At 46.4% G+C, this 13,869-nt stretch overlaps 2 protein-coding genes across 2 annotated transcripts in view; one reads left to right on the top strand and one right to left on the bottom strand.

Annotated features, from left to right (window-relative positions):
- LOC131916698 (prostatic spermine-binding protein-like) overlaps positions 1-13,869 on the bottom strand; it is a 45,927-nt gene that overhangs the window by 8,243 nt on the left and 23,815 nt on the right. The window lies entirely within an intron of this gene.
- Positions 280-8,254, top strand: LOC131916700 (prostatic spermine-binding protein-like). The gene is made up of 4 exons (XM_059270161.1): positions 280-412; positions 4,059-4,184; positions 4,293-4,398; positions 7,635-8,254. The coding sequence occupies exons 2-4, from the start codon at positions 4,130-4,132 to the stop codon at positions 8,056-8,058; spliced, it is 585 nt and encodes a 194-aa protein (XP_059126144.1). The 5' UTR covers positions 280-412; positions 4,059-4,129; the 3' UTR covers positions 8,059-8,254.

Raw genomic sequence — 13,869 nt, 5'->3', positions numbered from 1 at the left:
AGTGACTTAGTTTCCCAATTTGAATCTGAAGTCTATTCTGAGTCATTAGAGTTCAGGCTTGCTTGCTCAAGGGCTGTGAGAAAGTCCTGAGTAGCCCATGGGAAGGAACACACTGTCTAGCTAGACACAAGCTGCTGCTGCTGGCCTCAGGCTGCTGACATCCATCTGGGAGGTACATCAAGATAGAAAATGATACAGCCTGCTCCTTGACCCAAGGACAGGGTAGACAATGGTTGAATGCCTGTGCTATGCACTGTTCTACTTCTGCCCTGCAAGTTTGTATATAAGCTGGCTGTGAAATCAACTCAGGCACTGTCCGGCATTGACTGGCCGTCCTCTCGACTCTGTTCTGTCTTCTTCATTGTCTCCACAATCCACAGGCCTCCACACAGCTGCCTGGTCAACTCTGGAGGTGAGGATTGGCTCTAGCTCTCTCTTAATGCCTTCCATTTTGTCTCCCTTTCTTCAGAGACACAAGGCAATCAGAGGTTAAGGGCAGGGTGGAAATCCAGGACATCATCAGGGGTGAGTAGGGTTATGGCTCCTGGGCTTCCTTAGCATGCCCTGGCTGTGCCCACCTCCTGTGGCTTATCTACTTAGAAGATTCACTGATCTTCCTTACCCATGTCTCTTGCTCTTCACTTTGGTCTGAGCTAACCCACTCAGGGCTGGAATGCCCAGGCTTGGGAAGGGCTGATACCCCTCATAAGAGAGGCACATGGGGAGGGACTTTGGGATCAGAAGTGATCATAGAAGCTGGAAGGTCTCTCTTCCAGTTAAGTCTGGTGGCCTTAGGGCCTCTTGGTAGTGACAGAAACTGCTCATGTGAGCTGAGAGCTTTGCAGACCCCAGGTGTGCAGACCCTTTCTTTGGACCTTTGCTCTGCTCCAGAGGCCAACCAGTCCCCTGGGACAGGCCAGATTTTGACTGTCCTCATCAGTGTCCACCTCTAGGGCTCTGCCTTTCTCCTACAGCACCCTAAGGATCTTGGGATCTTGGGTTACTGTTGCCAAGTTTGTCAAATACAAGCACAGTCCCCCAGGTCAATCAAATTGCAGACAAACAGTGAACACTCTTGAAAGGTGTCTTGGCCTGTACAATGTTTAGCATATCCTTATTCTTTAAAAACTGAATATGGGGTACTGAGGAGATAGTTGAGTGAGTAAAAGTGCTTGCTGTGCAGTGTAAGGCCCTAAGTTTGAATTCCCGGCACCCACATAATTCTAGCCCAAATACAAAGCTCCAGGTTCAGTGACCCTGTCTCAAAAAATAAGGTTGGGGAGCTGGCGAGAAGGCCCCACGAGTAAGAGCACTTCCTCCACAAACCTGAGGACCTGAGTTGGGATACCCAGCACTCAGGTTAAAAAAAAAATCCTGAATGGCTATGAGTATCTATAACCTCAGTATGGGACATGGCAGGCAAAGAGGCAGGCAGATATCAAGAGCGCTTTGGCCAGCCAGGCAGCCCAGGGGAAAACTGGAAGGCCAGTGAGAGACATGTCACCAGGCACTAAGGTAGACAGAGATAAAAGAAGAAACTCTGTGTCCTGCTCTGACCTCTGCATAGTCACATGCATATGTAACATGCATGTGCTCCCACACATGCTCGAACACGTGCATTCATACACACACTTCAGTAATGACAACAGAAGCATATTTTAATTCTGTGCTATGTCTACAGGGTCTCACTATGTAGCCCAGGCTAGCCTTAAGCCTGGATTGTCCATCTCTTCCTCACAAGTGCTGGAGATCACAGACAGGCAACACCACACTCAGCTGTAGTTAGACTTTAAAAATGAAACGTTTGGAGCCTGGTTTGTGGTCCAGTCCTGCAATCCTAGGAGGTTGGCACAAGAGGATCACAAATCCAGACCAATCTGGCTACAGAGTCACTTCAAGGTCAACTTGGACAGCTTAGTGGAACTCTGTCTCAAAATATAAAGTAAAAAGAGGATTGGAGCCTGGCATGGAGGCTCATGCCCATAATGTCAGGACTCAGGAGGCTGAGGCAGGAAGGTTTCCACCATGAAGAAGGTCAAGGCCAATCTGTTTAATCTCAATCTGTGAGACCCTGTTTAAAAAACAAGTTAAGTAGGTACATAGATAGATAGATAGATAGATAGATAGATAGATAGATAGATAGATAGATAGATAGATATAGACTGAAAGACAGACTGAAAGACAGATTGAAAGACAAACAGAGAGACAAATAGCATATGTCAGGCTCTATTCAACTCTCAGAACTTCCAAATAAGTAGGTGATGGCCTGGAATTACTCTGCAGGTAAGGGTCTTGCTGCCAAGCTTGGCAGTCTGAGGTTGGTCCCTGAGCTTACCCAAGGGAAAGAGAGAACTGACTTCAACAAACTGTTCTCTGACCTCTGCAAGCATGCCATGGCACAAGGTACTCCCCATTCAATAACAATGTCCAACAAGTAAAAAATCGGTAAATGCCTGGGCTATACTTCCACAAAAATATTATGCATTGGTTATCTAAAATCAAATTGAATTGGATATCCTTTCTACATTTCCTGTGGAGGCTGGCTGATTTGGGATGCATCTTAGCAACGAACAACAAACCTGGGGTTAAGAATAGTCTAGACGACGTGGAGAGGGGACTTCTCCTCTTTGCTTAGTACAACAGCTGCCAGAGACCTCCAGCTCCCACTGAACAACACCAGGAGAGGAGGTTCTGTCTTGCTGGTCCCAGAGAACGCCCACTGAGGTCAAGGTCCATCTCTGGTCTACTTGCCTGAGCAGAGGGGTCTCACTGTGGCTGGTGCCTCCTTTGGGGTGAAAGGGGAAGAGGCTCCAGATGGGAAACTGTGAGCTGGACAGACCCTGCAAAAGATTCAAGCTCAGGAGGGTGCTATGGTAGAGTTGGCCACCTCCATACAACTGTCCACCTGGGGCCAGACTTCCTGGGAACTAGAGGATGAGGCATGTGTCCCAGAGAGGTGGAGGCAGAAAGAATCTGTGGGTCCCAAGGAGAGGCTGACACACCAGGGCTAAACCACTTGGTACCTCCTTTTCTTAGGTTATAAAATGGGCACCGTATTGATGCCAGCCTCAGGCTGCCTGGAGAACTGAGGGCTATGTTGAGAACTCTGTCTGCTCAGTTGGTGGGAGCTGCTATGAGCAGTGTGTGGAAGGGATATGCATGGCGCAGGTGTTTTAAGTGAAAACTCTGAAAAGATCTTAGGTAACAACCCATAAAAGGAAGGGCGGTGGGACCTATGCGGCACATTCTCCCAGTACAGACCTGGACCCATTTTTCCCTGAGAAGCCATGAGCAGGATGCATCTGATTTCCCCTCACATATGCTCAGGACTCTGCATATCTCATATGCTGGAGACAATCATATTTCTTGGCTGTAGGAACCTGCTTAGTCTGGATTTATGGAAATCAACAGTGTGACCACATTCTCCCACTTTCAGTTCTGAAACTTCTGTGCCCTGGTAGGATTCAACAGGATGTCCTCTGCAAATGCAGAGGACAGCATGGACTGTGAGGTTCATTTGTTCAAAAGCAGAGATGAGGAACACAAATAGTGTCCCAGGATGTCCCGGATATATACCCATATTCTTGCAGGAAACCCTGCCAAGGGTGGGACTGTGGAGGTCCCACAGGTACAATAGTTAAGTGGTGTCGATATAAAGGAACCACCCAAGGGGCTCAGACCACACAGCACAGGTAAGGAAGGAGCAGCAGTCCAGCCTGGTGCAGCAGGAGAGGCCAGAGGGGAAACGGAGGATGGGTTGAGCCAGATAGAGACTGAACCATGAGGGACAGATGGAGGGGTTTGGAACATGGTGTTTCTCCAGGAGTAGCTTTAGACTTTGGGGAGCCCAGTGTGATATGACATCATGGGATCTCTTGCTAAGAGCTGAGTTGGAATGGAAGCACAGTGACATTGGGGGGTTGCAGTGTGGGCATGTGGGGGAAACCATCCCTGGGCCCTTCTGAAGCCTTTAGAGATGTGGAAAAAGAGGGTTCTCAAATGTTCCCTTGTCTCAATCTGGGGTATGGAGGTCCCTTAAATCTGAGTCTTTTCCTCAGAGCCTTTCTGAAGTCTTGTCATCTCCCTGTGGCTCTAAGCACCAGACTTGTGTCCCAAACCCTCAGGAGCCATGCTGTTGTTGCTGACCTTGGCTGTCCTTGCTGGTGCCACCTGCAGAGCCCAGAGTGAGTACCTTACCTCCTTGTGGCCCTCACCTCCTGTGTCCTGTTCAAAGAAGAGGGGCCTCTGAGTGAGAGAGTGGCCCTGAGTGTTTTCTGCCTCACTTTCCCCAGATATACTGGGCAATACAATCGGCAGCTATTTCTACATTCATGGTGAAGAGCAGGGGGAAATCAAGGCCATCCGGATCTTCTATACACTGGCCAGACGCCTCAAGGGGTGAGTAGGGTTCTGGCTCCTTGGCTTCCTGTAGCAGTCCCCAGTTGTGCCTGCTCCTGTGGCTTGTCTAGAACCCTCACCTGAGCTAGCCCACTCAGATCTGGAATGCCCAGGCTAGGCCCAGACTAGACAATCCTCAGGGAGGCAGGTGGAGAGGTACCTCTAACTTTGTGATTCAGAAAGGATCATAGAGGCTGAAGGGTCTCTCCTCCCATAATTCTGGTGGTCCTAGTGCTCCTTGGAGGTCACAGGAACTGCTTACATGGTCTGAGAGATGTCCTGGCTTTCACAGGACATGAAATGACCTTCACAGGACATGAAATGATGTGCGGTTCACCCTGCCATTCTGGACTTTTGCTCTGCTCTAGAAAGGCCAGCCATTCCCTAGGGACAGGCCAGAGCTTGACTGTCCTCACCAGCTTCTGCCTCATGAGGTCTGCTGTTCTCCTAGAATGCCTCAAAGGCCTTGTGCTATTGTTGCCAAGCTTGTTAAATGCAAGCACAGTCCCCAAGGTTAATAGAATTTCAGATGTGTAGATGGAAGTTTCTCAGTCCTGCCAGGTCCTGCAGGAGCCGTTTTTATAATAATCATTCAGAGGCTTAATATTAATTACAAACTGTTTGGTCAATGGCTCAGGCTTATTGCTAGCTAGCTATTACATCTTAAATCAATCTATTTCTGTTCATCTATGTATCGCCTTGAGTCTCGTGTCTTTACTGTGTTCTGGTACATCTTGCTCCCTTGGCGGCTTGGAGCATCTCCCCTCACTCCGTCTTTCTTCTCCCTGTATCTCTGCTTTGATTTCCTCCTGGCTGTAACCACAGGCCAAAGCAGTCTCTTTATTAACCAATGGTAGCAACACATATTCACAGCATACGGAAAGACAGCACAGATGATCAATGGATGTTCTTTTACTGTGTCTCCTGTGTAATATTGAGGTCATCTTAATTCTTTAAACATTTGAAGTTGGGAAACAGGGAGAAGGATGGGCAGATACGGTGTTTGCTGTGCAAGTGCAAGGCCCTAAGTTTGGGGCCCAGGACACGTGTGAAAGCTGAGAACAGCAGCACAAGTCTGTAAACCTAAAGCTGTGGGAGCAGAGACAGGGAGATCCTGCTGGACTCAGCTGGCCAGAGTCTTACCCAAAATGCAATTCCAGGGTCACTTGGAGACTCTGCCTAGGAAAAATAAGGTGGCATACCTGGAAAAATGGCAGAAAGTAAGAAAGAGCATTTGCTCTGCAAACACGAAGACCTGAGTTGGATTCCCAGAACCCATGCAAAAGGAAGATGGAGGGACTGTGAGTTAAGCACTGGGGCAGCCACAGGAACATCTCAGGAGCTCTTGGGCCAGCCAGTCTAGCTCCAACACTGAACTTCCATTCAGTGAGAGACCTTGTCTCCAAGCAATAAGGCAGATAGCCAGAGAGAAAGATAGTCAGTGCCCTGCTCTAGCCTCTGCATGCTCAAAACATGCATCACAGACAGACAGACAGACACACACACACACACACACTCCACCACCACTACAACAACACACACATCACCACACCACACACATCACACACCACACACTTCACACACAACAAACATCACTTACCACATCACAAGCAAACACACACACACACACCACCACAACACCACACAAACACACCACACACACACACACACACAAACACACGACACACACACACAGGGACAGTGATCAGGAAAGACACCCAACCCCTAACTTTGGCCTCCACAACACAGGCAAACAGACATGTATACACTGCCAACACACACAATTCAGAACTGACAACATGTTTATACAAATCCCATACCACTTTTGTGGTATTGGAGGTTGAAATCAAGACATACCACTGTGTTTTGTCTATAGCCATCAATTTCATGAGGCAGGGTGTCCCTATGGATCCCAGGCTGGCATTAAGCCTAGAGTCCTCGCTCCTCATCCTCACAACTGCTGAAGAGTCTATGGCCATACTTTTAAAATGCAATATTGGACCCTGGCCTGGTGGTGCAGTCCTGTAATCTCAGCTACCTAAGACGCTGATGCTAGACAATATCAAATGTGAGGCCAAATTATGTTACAGGGCCTTTCAGGTCAACCTGGAAAACTTAGTAAACCCTGTCTCAGAGTAGAAAGCAGACAGAGGATTGGAGACCAGCATGGTGGCTCATGTCAATGTCACAACTCAGGAGGCTGAGGCAGGAGGGTTTCCACCATGAAGAAGTTCAAGGAAATCCTGGCCACAGAGTGAGATCCTGTTTCAAATAAAGTAAAAAGGAAAGAAAGAATGGGTGGGGAAAATGGTAGTGGCTTACCTAGTACATGTGTGACCCTAGGATCAGTCTCCAGTACCACTATAGAAGTAAAGGCTGGCAAGATGGCTCTGGCAGGTAAAGGTGTTTGCTGGCCAATCTGACCTGAGTCTGAACCATGGAACCCAGACAGTGGAAGGAGAAAACAACATCCAATAGTTCTCCTCTCACCTCCACTAAGGCCTTGGCACATGTGAGCCTGCATGGATAGACATACACAAATACACACACACACACACACACACACACACACACACACACACACGTGCACAAAATAAATAATAAATCAATTTCAGTAATAAGCAAATAAACCATGCAACACAAAATGTGCTTACAATGGAAATTACTCATGATTATCTGAAATTCCAGTTGAATTGGATATTCTTCCTGAGTTTTATCTGGAGTCTGATTTGGTATCTTATCTTGCAAGAGAAGGAAGTTCACATTAGCAATAGTGTAGAAGACTTCTTTGCTTGGTAGAACAGCTCCCAGGGCTCTCCTGTTCCCTCCTGACAACACTAGAAGAGATGAGCCTGTCTCCCTGGACTCTGCCTGTATGGTCTGCTGACCTGAGCAGAGGGGTCTCATTGTGGCTGCTGCCTCATTTGGGTCGGACAGGGGAGGAGGCTCCAGATGGGAAACTGTGACTTGGGCAGACCCTGCAAAGGATTCAGGCTCAGAATGACCTGCAGTGGTAGATCTAGCCACCCAGGCACAGATACATGACCTGAGCCCGACTCTATGAGGACCTGTGAGAAGGGACGTGTGTGGAAGAGGCAGAAGGAGGAAGGACTCTAGGCTGCCATATCAGAGCTGGGCACTTCTGGAGACTGAATTGTGAACCAGAACGAGTAGAGGGCACAGTTATGGGTAAGAACAAGAATTCTTGAGGTTGCACTGACTTGATTTCTCTCCAGCATCCAGCTGAATTTTCAAAATAACTGGAGTGATATTGAAGGAGTCCGTTCTCGCCGTTATGAAGAGTTTCTTCTGAATGATGACGAGCATGTAATAAAGGTTCTTGGCACTGTGGGATCGTGCCTGAACTCCCTGACCTTCATTACCAACAAGGGGACTGAGTTTTCATTTGGTAGAAAAAAGGGACGTACATTTGAAGAGAGTAGAGGTCCAGACCAATATCTACAGACTGTCAATGGCGTGCAATCACCCTTCTGCCTCCAAGGGTTAGGCTTCAAATGGAATCATGGACCAGAGAACCCTCAAAAAGAACCAACGACCATCCCTGGCCCTGACAAAGAGAAGACAGCAAAGATAAAGACAAAGACAAAGAAAGATAAACACAAAGATGAAGATGAACACAAAGACAAAAACAAAAGATGATGACCATGATGAGCAGAAGGAAGATAAGAAAGAGTAGTAGTGAGCTCAGATCTCAGTCCTGCATCCCCATATTGTATGACCTCCTCTCAGTCAAGCTCACCCACCTGGAGGGACCAGTGTACCAGGTGACTTGGGCTTGAGGTGGCAAAGCCTCAAAGACCCTGTATCTCTGTCCAATAAACTCCGTGCATCCATATGAGCCTGAGTGGTCCTTGTCACCAAATGGGGTGGTTTGAGGTCCCCCAGAGCCTCCTGTACCTCTTCACTTTTTGGACCTACACCCATGCACTGAGTTAGGGTTTACACAGAAAGACCCTTGGTCAACTCAGCAGGCCTGAGGTCCCCAGAACGAGGCCAGCATCCAGCCCTGCCTGTCTTAAAGCCACACAGGGCCTGCAGGAAGAGCTCAATGTGTGTTGACCAAGCTGATGGGGCCTGGCTTTGCAGTGGTCCCATGTAACTGTATTGAGCAGGTGCCATTGTCTCCTGTTCCTCTCCAGACCCTCCCGTTCTCCGTTCTCCCAGCCACCTCTTCCCTTCCCTTCTCCTGTCCTGGTCACTATCCTCCCTCATAAAGCTAGGCTGCCTGTGTAAGTAGTAAGTTGTTACCACTCATTTTCATATGTGGTGCACTCAGAGTTCATAAGAGTTACAGATGAGCTGAGCAGTGGTGGCCCATGCCTTTAATCCCAGCACTCTGGAGGCAGAGGCAGGCGGATCTCTGTGAGTTCAAGGGTAGCCTGGTCTACAGAGCGATCTCCAGGACAGGAAACAAACTACACAGAGAAACCCTGTCTTGAAAAATCAAAAAAAAAAAAAAAAAAAGAGTTACAGATGAACAGAGCAGGAAGTACTGAGCCCATCTCTCCCTAGTTAGGAGCAGGAAAGTTCCAGGCTGTCTGCTATGTGACTGTACCCAGGGCCATTTAAGGGGCCATCTCAAGCCCCAAATTATTCATCAGATAAGGCTCTGTGTCCTAAATCATTAGGACAGGAAACTGGGGATGGGACAAGTTCTAGCCTATGGGAGAAGAGGACAGGAGTTTCCCAAGACTGGAGGACTTTAAGAACCATTGTCCTTACAGGCAGGACAAAGGCCTTGTGGTTGGCTTGGTGTCCCAGTCTCCCCACTGAAAGACTTGCCTGACTACAGAAGATGACCTGTTCAGGTTCCATATCCCCCATATTAGGAGTCTTTGCTAGGGTCACCCTCATAGACTCCTTGGAGGGAGTTTCCACTGCACTAGGTTTCCACATTCCATATTCCATAGACTCCCCCTCCCAATTCCAGTCGTCTCTCTATGCACTCTCTCCCTCCACCCCACCCCTGGCTTGATCCCTCCTGTATTCATCTCCACAAGCCCCTAGTCCACCTACAAAGTCTATTCTATTTCCCCCTCCCAGGGAGATCAACATGTCCCCTCTTGAGCCCTTATTGTAACTTAACCTCTCTGTGTCTGTGGATTTTCTCATGGGTATCCTTTACTTTATAGCTAATATCTACTTATAAGTGAGTTTATACCATGTTTATCTTTCTGGTTCTGGGTTACCTCATTCAGAATGTTTTTTTTCTAGTTCCATCCATTTGCCTGCAAATTTCATGATGTCTTTTTTTTTAAACTGCTGAGTACTACTCCATTATGTAATGTGCCATATTTTCTTTATCCATTATTTGGTTGAGGCACATCTAGGTTATTTCCAATGTCTGGATGTTATTGATAGGGCCACAATGAACATAGCTGAGGGAGTGTCCTTGCAGTAGGATGGAGTGTCCTCTGGGTATGTGCACAGAAGTGGCATAGCTGGGTCTTGAGGTAGATCGATTCTCAGTTTTCTGAGAAACCACCATATTGATTTCCACAGCGGCTGTGAAGATAGTACTCTTGCCAGCAATGAAGAAGTGTTCCCCTTGCTCCACATCCTCTCCAGCATGGGCTATCACTTGTAATTTTTATTTTATCCATTCTAACAGATATAAGATGGAATAACAAAGTAGTTTTGATCTGTATTTCCATGATAGCTTAGGATGTTGGACATTTCTTCAAGTGTTTCTCAGCCATTTAGGAATCCCTTGGAGGGAGAGGAAGAATTGTAGAAGCCAGAGGGTTTGAGGAAACCAGGAGAACATAGTTCACAGAATCAACTAAGCAGGGCTCATGGGGGCTCCCAGAGACTGAAGGGACAGTTACAGATCCTGTATGGGTCTGAGCTAGGTCCTCTTTATGTATGTTTTTATTTGGTTTGGTTTGGTTTGGGGGTTTTTTTGTTGTTTTTTTTTGTTTGGTTGGTTTGGTTTGGTTTGGTTTGGTTTTTCAAGACAGAGTTTCTCTGTGTAGCTTTGTACCTTTCCTGGAACTCATTCTGTAGCCCAGGCTGGCCTTGAACTCACAGAGATTCACCTGCCTCCACCTCTTGAGTGCTGGGATTAAATATGTGTACCACCACCACCCAGCCTGCTTCTTGGTGCTCTTGTGGGACTCCTAACAGTGGGAGTGAGGCTGTCTCTGGCTCTTTTGCCTGTTCTTGGGACCCTTTTCCTCCTACTGGGTTGCTTTGTCCAGACTTGATATGAGGGTTTGTTCCTAGTCTTGTTGTAACTTGCTGTGATGTATTCCACTGATATCCCTGGGAGTTCAGCTCTTTTCTGAAGGGAAACAGAGGAGTGAATCTGGGGCAGAGGGGTGGTGGTAGGTGGTAGGGAGGGGAGTGGAGGGAGGGGAAACTGCCAGGATATAATGTCGATGGAGATTACTCTGGTCCACCTGGGCCTGCAGACACTCAGACCTAAATAAACACACAGAGGCTTATATTAATTAAAACTGTTTGGCCATTAGCTCAGGCTAACTACTGACTAGCTCTTACACTTAAACTGATCCCATTTCTGTTCATCTATATGTCACTATGTGTTCCAAGGCTTTACCTGAATGCCATTACATGCTGCACTCTGGAGCGGTGGGCTGGTGTCTCCTGAATCAGCCTTCCTTTCCCAGAATTCTAATTGTCTGCTTATCTTGCCTATACTTCCTGTCTGGCTACTGTCTGGTCAGCATTTTATTAAACCAATATACAAAAGCATTATCCCACAACAATGTAATATATGAGAGAAGAAGGTTTTCAAAGCTTGACAATGCATATATAGCTGATCTTACTTTGTTAAAATGTACCATGCAGCTGGATGGTGATGGTTGAATTCTTTAATCCTAGAACTCAGGAGGCAGAGGCAGGTGGATTCTGTGAGTTTGAGGTCAGCCTTGTCTACAGAATGAGTTCCTGGAAAGCCAGACCTACACAGACAAACCATGTCTCAAAAAGAACTAAAAAAAGTAATATATATATATATATATATATATATATATATATATACACACACACACACACACACACACACACACACACACTTTGGAGCCAATGCTTGTTTACAGAAATAAAATAATAATGAGATAAAAGTTCTTAGAATGAGATAGGTAAAATATGTTTTTAAAAAATAAAAATGGCCGGGCGGTGGTGGCGCACGCCTTTAATCCCAGCACTCGGGAGGCAGAGGCAGGCGGATCTCTGTGAGTTCAAGGCCAGCCTGGTCTACAAAGCGACTTCCAGGAAAGGCACAAAGCTACACAGAGAAACCCTGTCTCGAAAAACCAAAAAAATAAATAAATAAATAAATAAAAAATAAAAATGAATTTTATATAATAAAATAAGATTTTTCTAGAGACTAAAAATCAAAGATGAAAATAATACTAAGAAAAGCTTAAAGCTAAAAGCTAAGCTCAGTAGATCTGAGTGAGTTGTGCAAGGTTTCTGGAAAATGACATAAGAATTGTCTGTGTTTATGATAAAATTTCTAAGATTATACATGTCCACTTGTGGTAATATTGACAGAGTCTTTTGCTTCGTTTTGTTTTGTTTTGTTTTTGAGACAGCTTTTCTCTGTGTAACAGCTCTGGCTGTCCTGGAACTCACTCTATAGACCAGGCTGGCCTCAAACTCACAGAGATCTGCCAACCTCTGTGAGTCTGAGATTAAAGGTTTGTACCACCACAGCCCAATGACATAGATCTTAAAAGACAATGAATATAAGTCTAATCAATATAATATCTTGCATTTTGTCAATCTTTCTGTTTGTTTTGTTGAGACAAGGTTACCCTACATAGTTCTGGCTCTCCTAGAACTCACTATGTATAACAAGTTGGTCTCAAATTCAAAGAGATCCACCTGCCTCTATTTCTTGAGTGTTAGGATTAAGGTATGTGCCAAAACACCTGGCCATGTTTTTTGTTAACTATATTAGACTTTAACCACTTGGGGAAATTGAGTCATAACAAAATAAGAATGTAGTGGTTTGAATGAAAATGGCCCTCAAGGTGTGGCCTTGTTGGAGGAAGTAGGTCACTGTGGGTGGGCTTTGGAGTTTCAGAAGCTGAAGCCAGGCCCAGTGGCTCTCTCTCTTCCTGCTGCCTGCCCATCCAGATGTAGAACTCTCAGCTCCTTCTCTAGCACCGTTTCTGCCTGATGTTGCCATGTTTCCTGCCATGACAATAATGGACTAAACATCTGGACTGTTAGACAGCCCCAGTGAAATGTTTTCCTTTATAAGCGTTATTGTGGATGAGATGTCTCTTCACAGCAATACAAACCTTAATTAAGACAAAGAGTTTCTTTGAATTTTTTAAAGTTTTTATTAGTTTAGATGTGTGAGTGTTTTGCTTGCATATATATAAGTATCATTCATTCATTCATTTATTCATGAAAACTAAAAAATAAGTGCAAGCTAAGAATACGGTTCAGTGCTAGAGTACTTGCCGAGCATTCATGAGGCCTTAGATTTAATCCCCAACTGCTTAAAAGATGCATTTCAGGCAGCCTAGCTTTGTGAGGGAGGATAGTGACCAGGACAGGAGAAGGGAAGGGAAGAGGTGGCTGGAGAATGGGAGGGTCTGGAGAGGAACAGGAGACAATGGCACCTGCTCAATACAGTTACATGGGACCACTGCAAAGCCAGGCCCCGCCAGCTTGGTCAACACACATTGAGCTCTTCCTGCAGGCCCTGTGTGGCTTTGAGACAGGCAGGGCTGGATGCTGGCCTCGTTCTGGGGACCTCAGGTCTGCTGAGTTGACCAAGGGTCTTTCTGTGTAAACCCTAACTCAGTGCACGGGTGTAGGTCCAAAAAGTGAAGAGGTACAGGAGGCTCTGGGGGACCTCAAACCACCCCATTTGGTGACAAGGACCACTCAGGCTCATATGGATGCACAGAGTTTATTGGACACAGAGATACAGGGCCTATTGGTCTTTGCCTCCTCCAGCCCAGGGTCACCTGGTACACTGGTCCCTCCAGGTGGGTGAGCTTGGCTGAGAGGAGGTCATACAATGTGGTGATGCAGGACTGAGATCTGAGCTCACTACTAATCTTACTCATCTTCCTTCTGCTAATCATCATCATCATCATCATCATCATCATTATATCTCTTTTTTTCACGTTTGCCTTTGTCTTTCACTTTTTTACCTTCCCTCTCATTGTCAGCGTCAGGGACGGGCATTGGTCCTCTTTGAGGCTTCTCTGGGTAATTAGACCATTTCAAGCCTATCCCTTGGAGGCAAAAGGGTGAGTGCACACCACTAACAGTCTGTAGACGCTGGTCTGGACCTCCACTCCCTTCAATTGGACGGCCCTTTTTTATACCAAAGGAAAACTGAATCCCTTTATTGGTAGTGAAGGTCAGATTCCCACGTAGCCATGCACCTTTATGAATCCTTCAGAAGAAACTCTTCATAACTTGTTGAATGGCCTCCATAAACATCACTCCAGTGATTCT

Source organism: Peromyscus eremicus, chromosome 8a (genome assembly GCF_949786415.1).
Source record: "Peromyscus eremicus chromosome 8a, PerEre_H2_v1, whole genome shotgun sequence".
Lineage (NCBI taxonomy): Eukaryota > Metazoa > Chordata > Mammalia > Rodentia > Cricetidae > Peromyscus > Peromyscus eremicus.
Note: the sequence above shows the minus strand (reverse complement) of the source record. Positions and strands in the feature narration are given on the sequence as shown.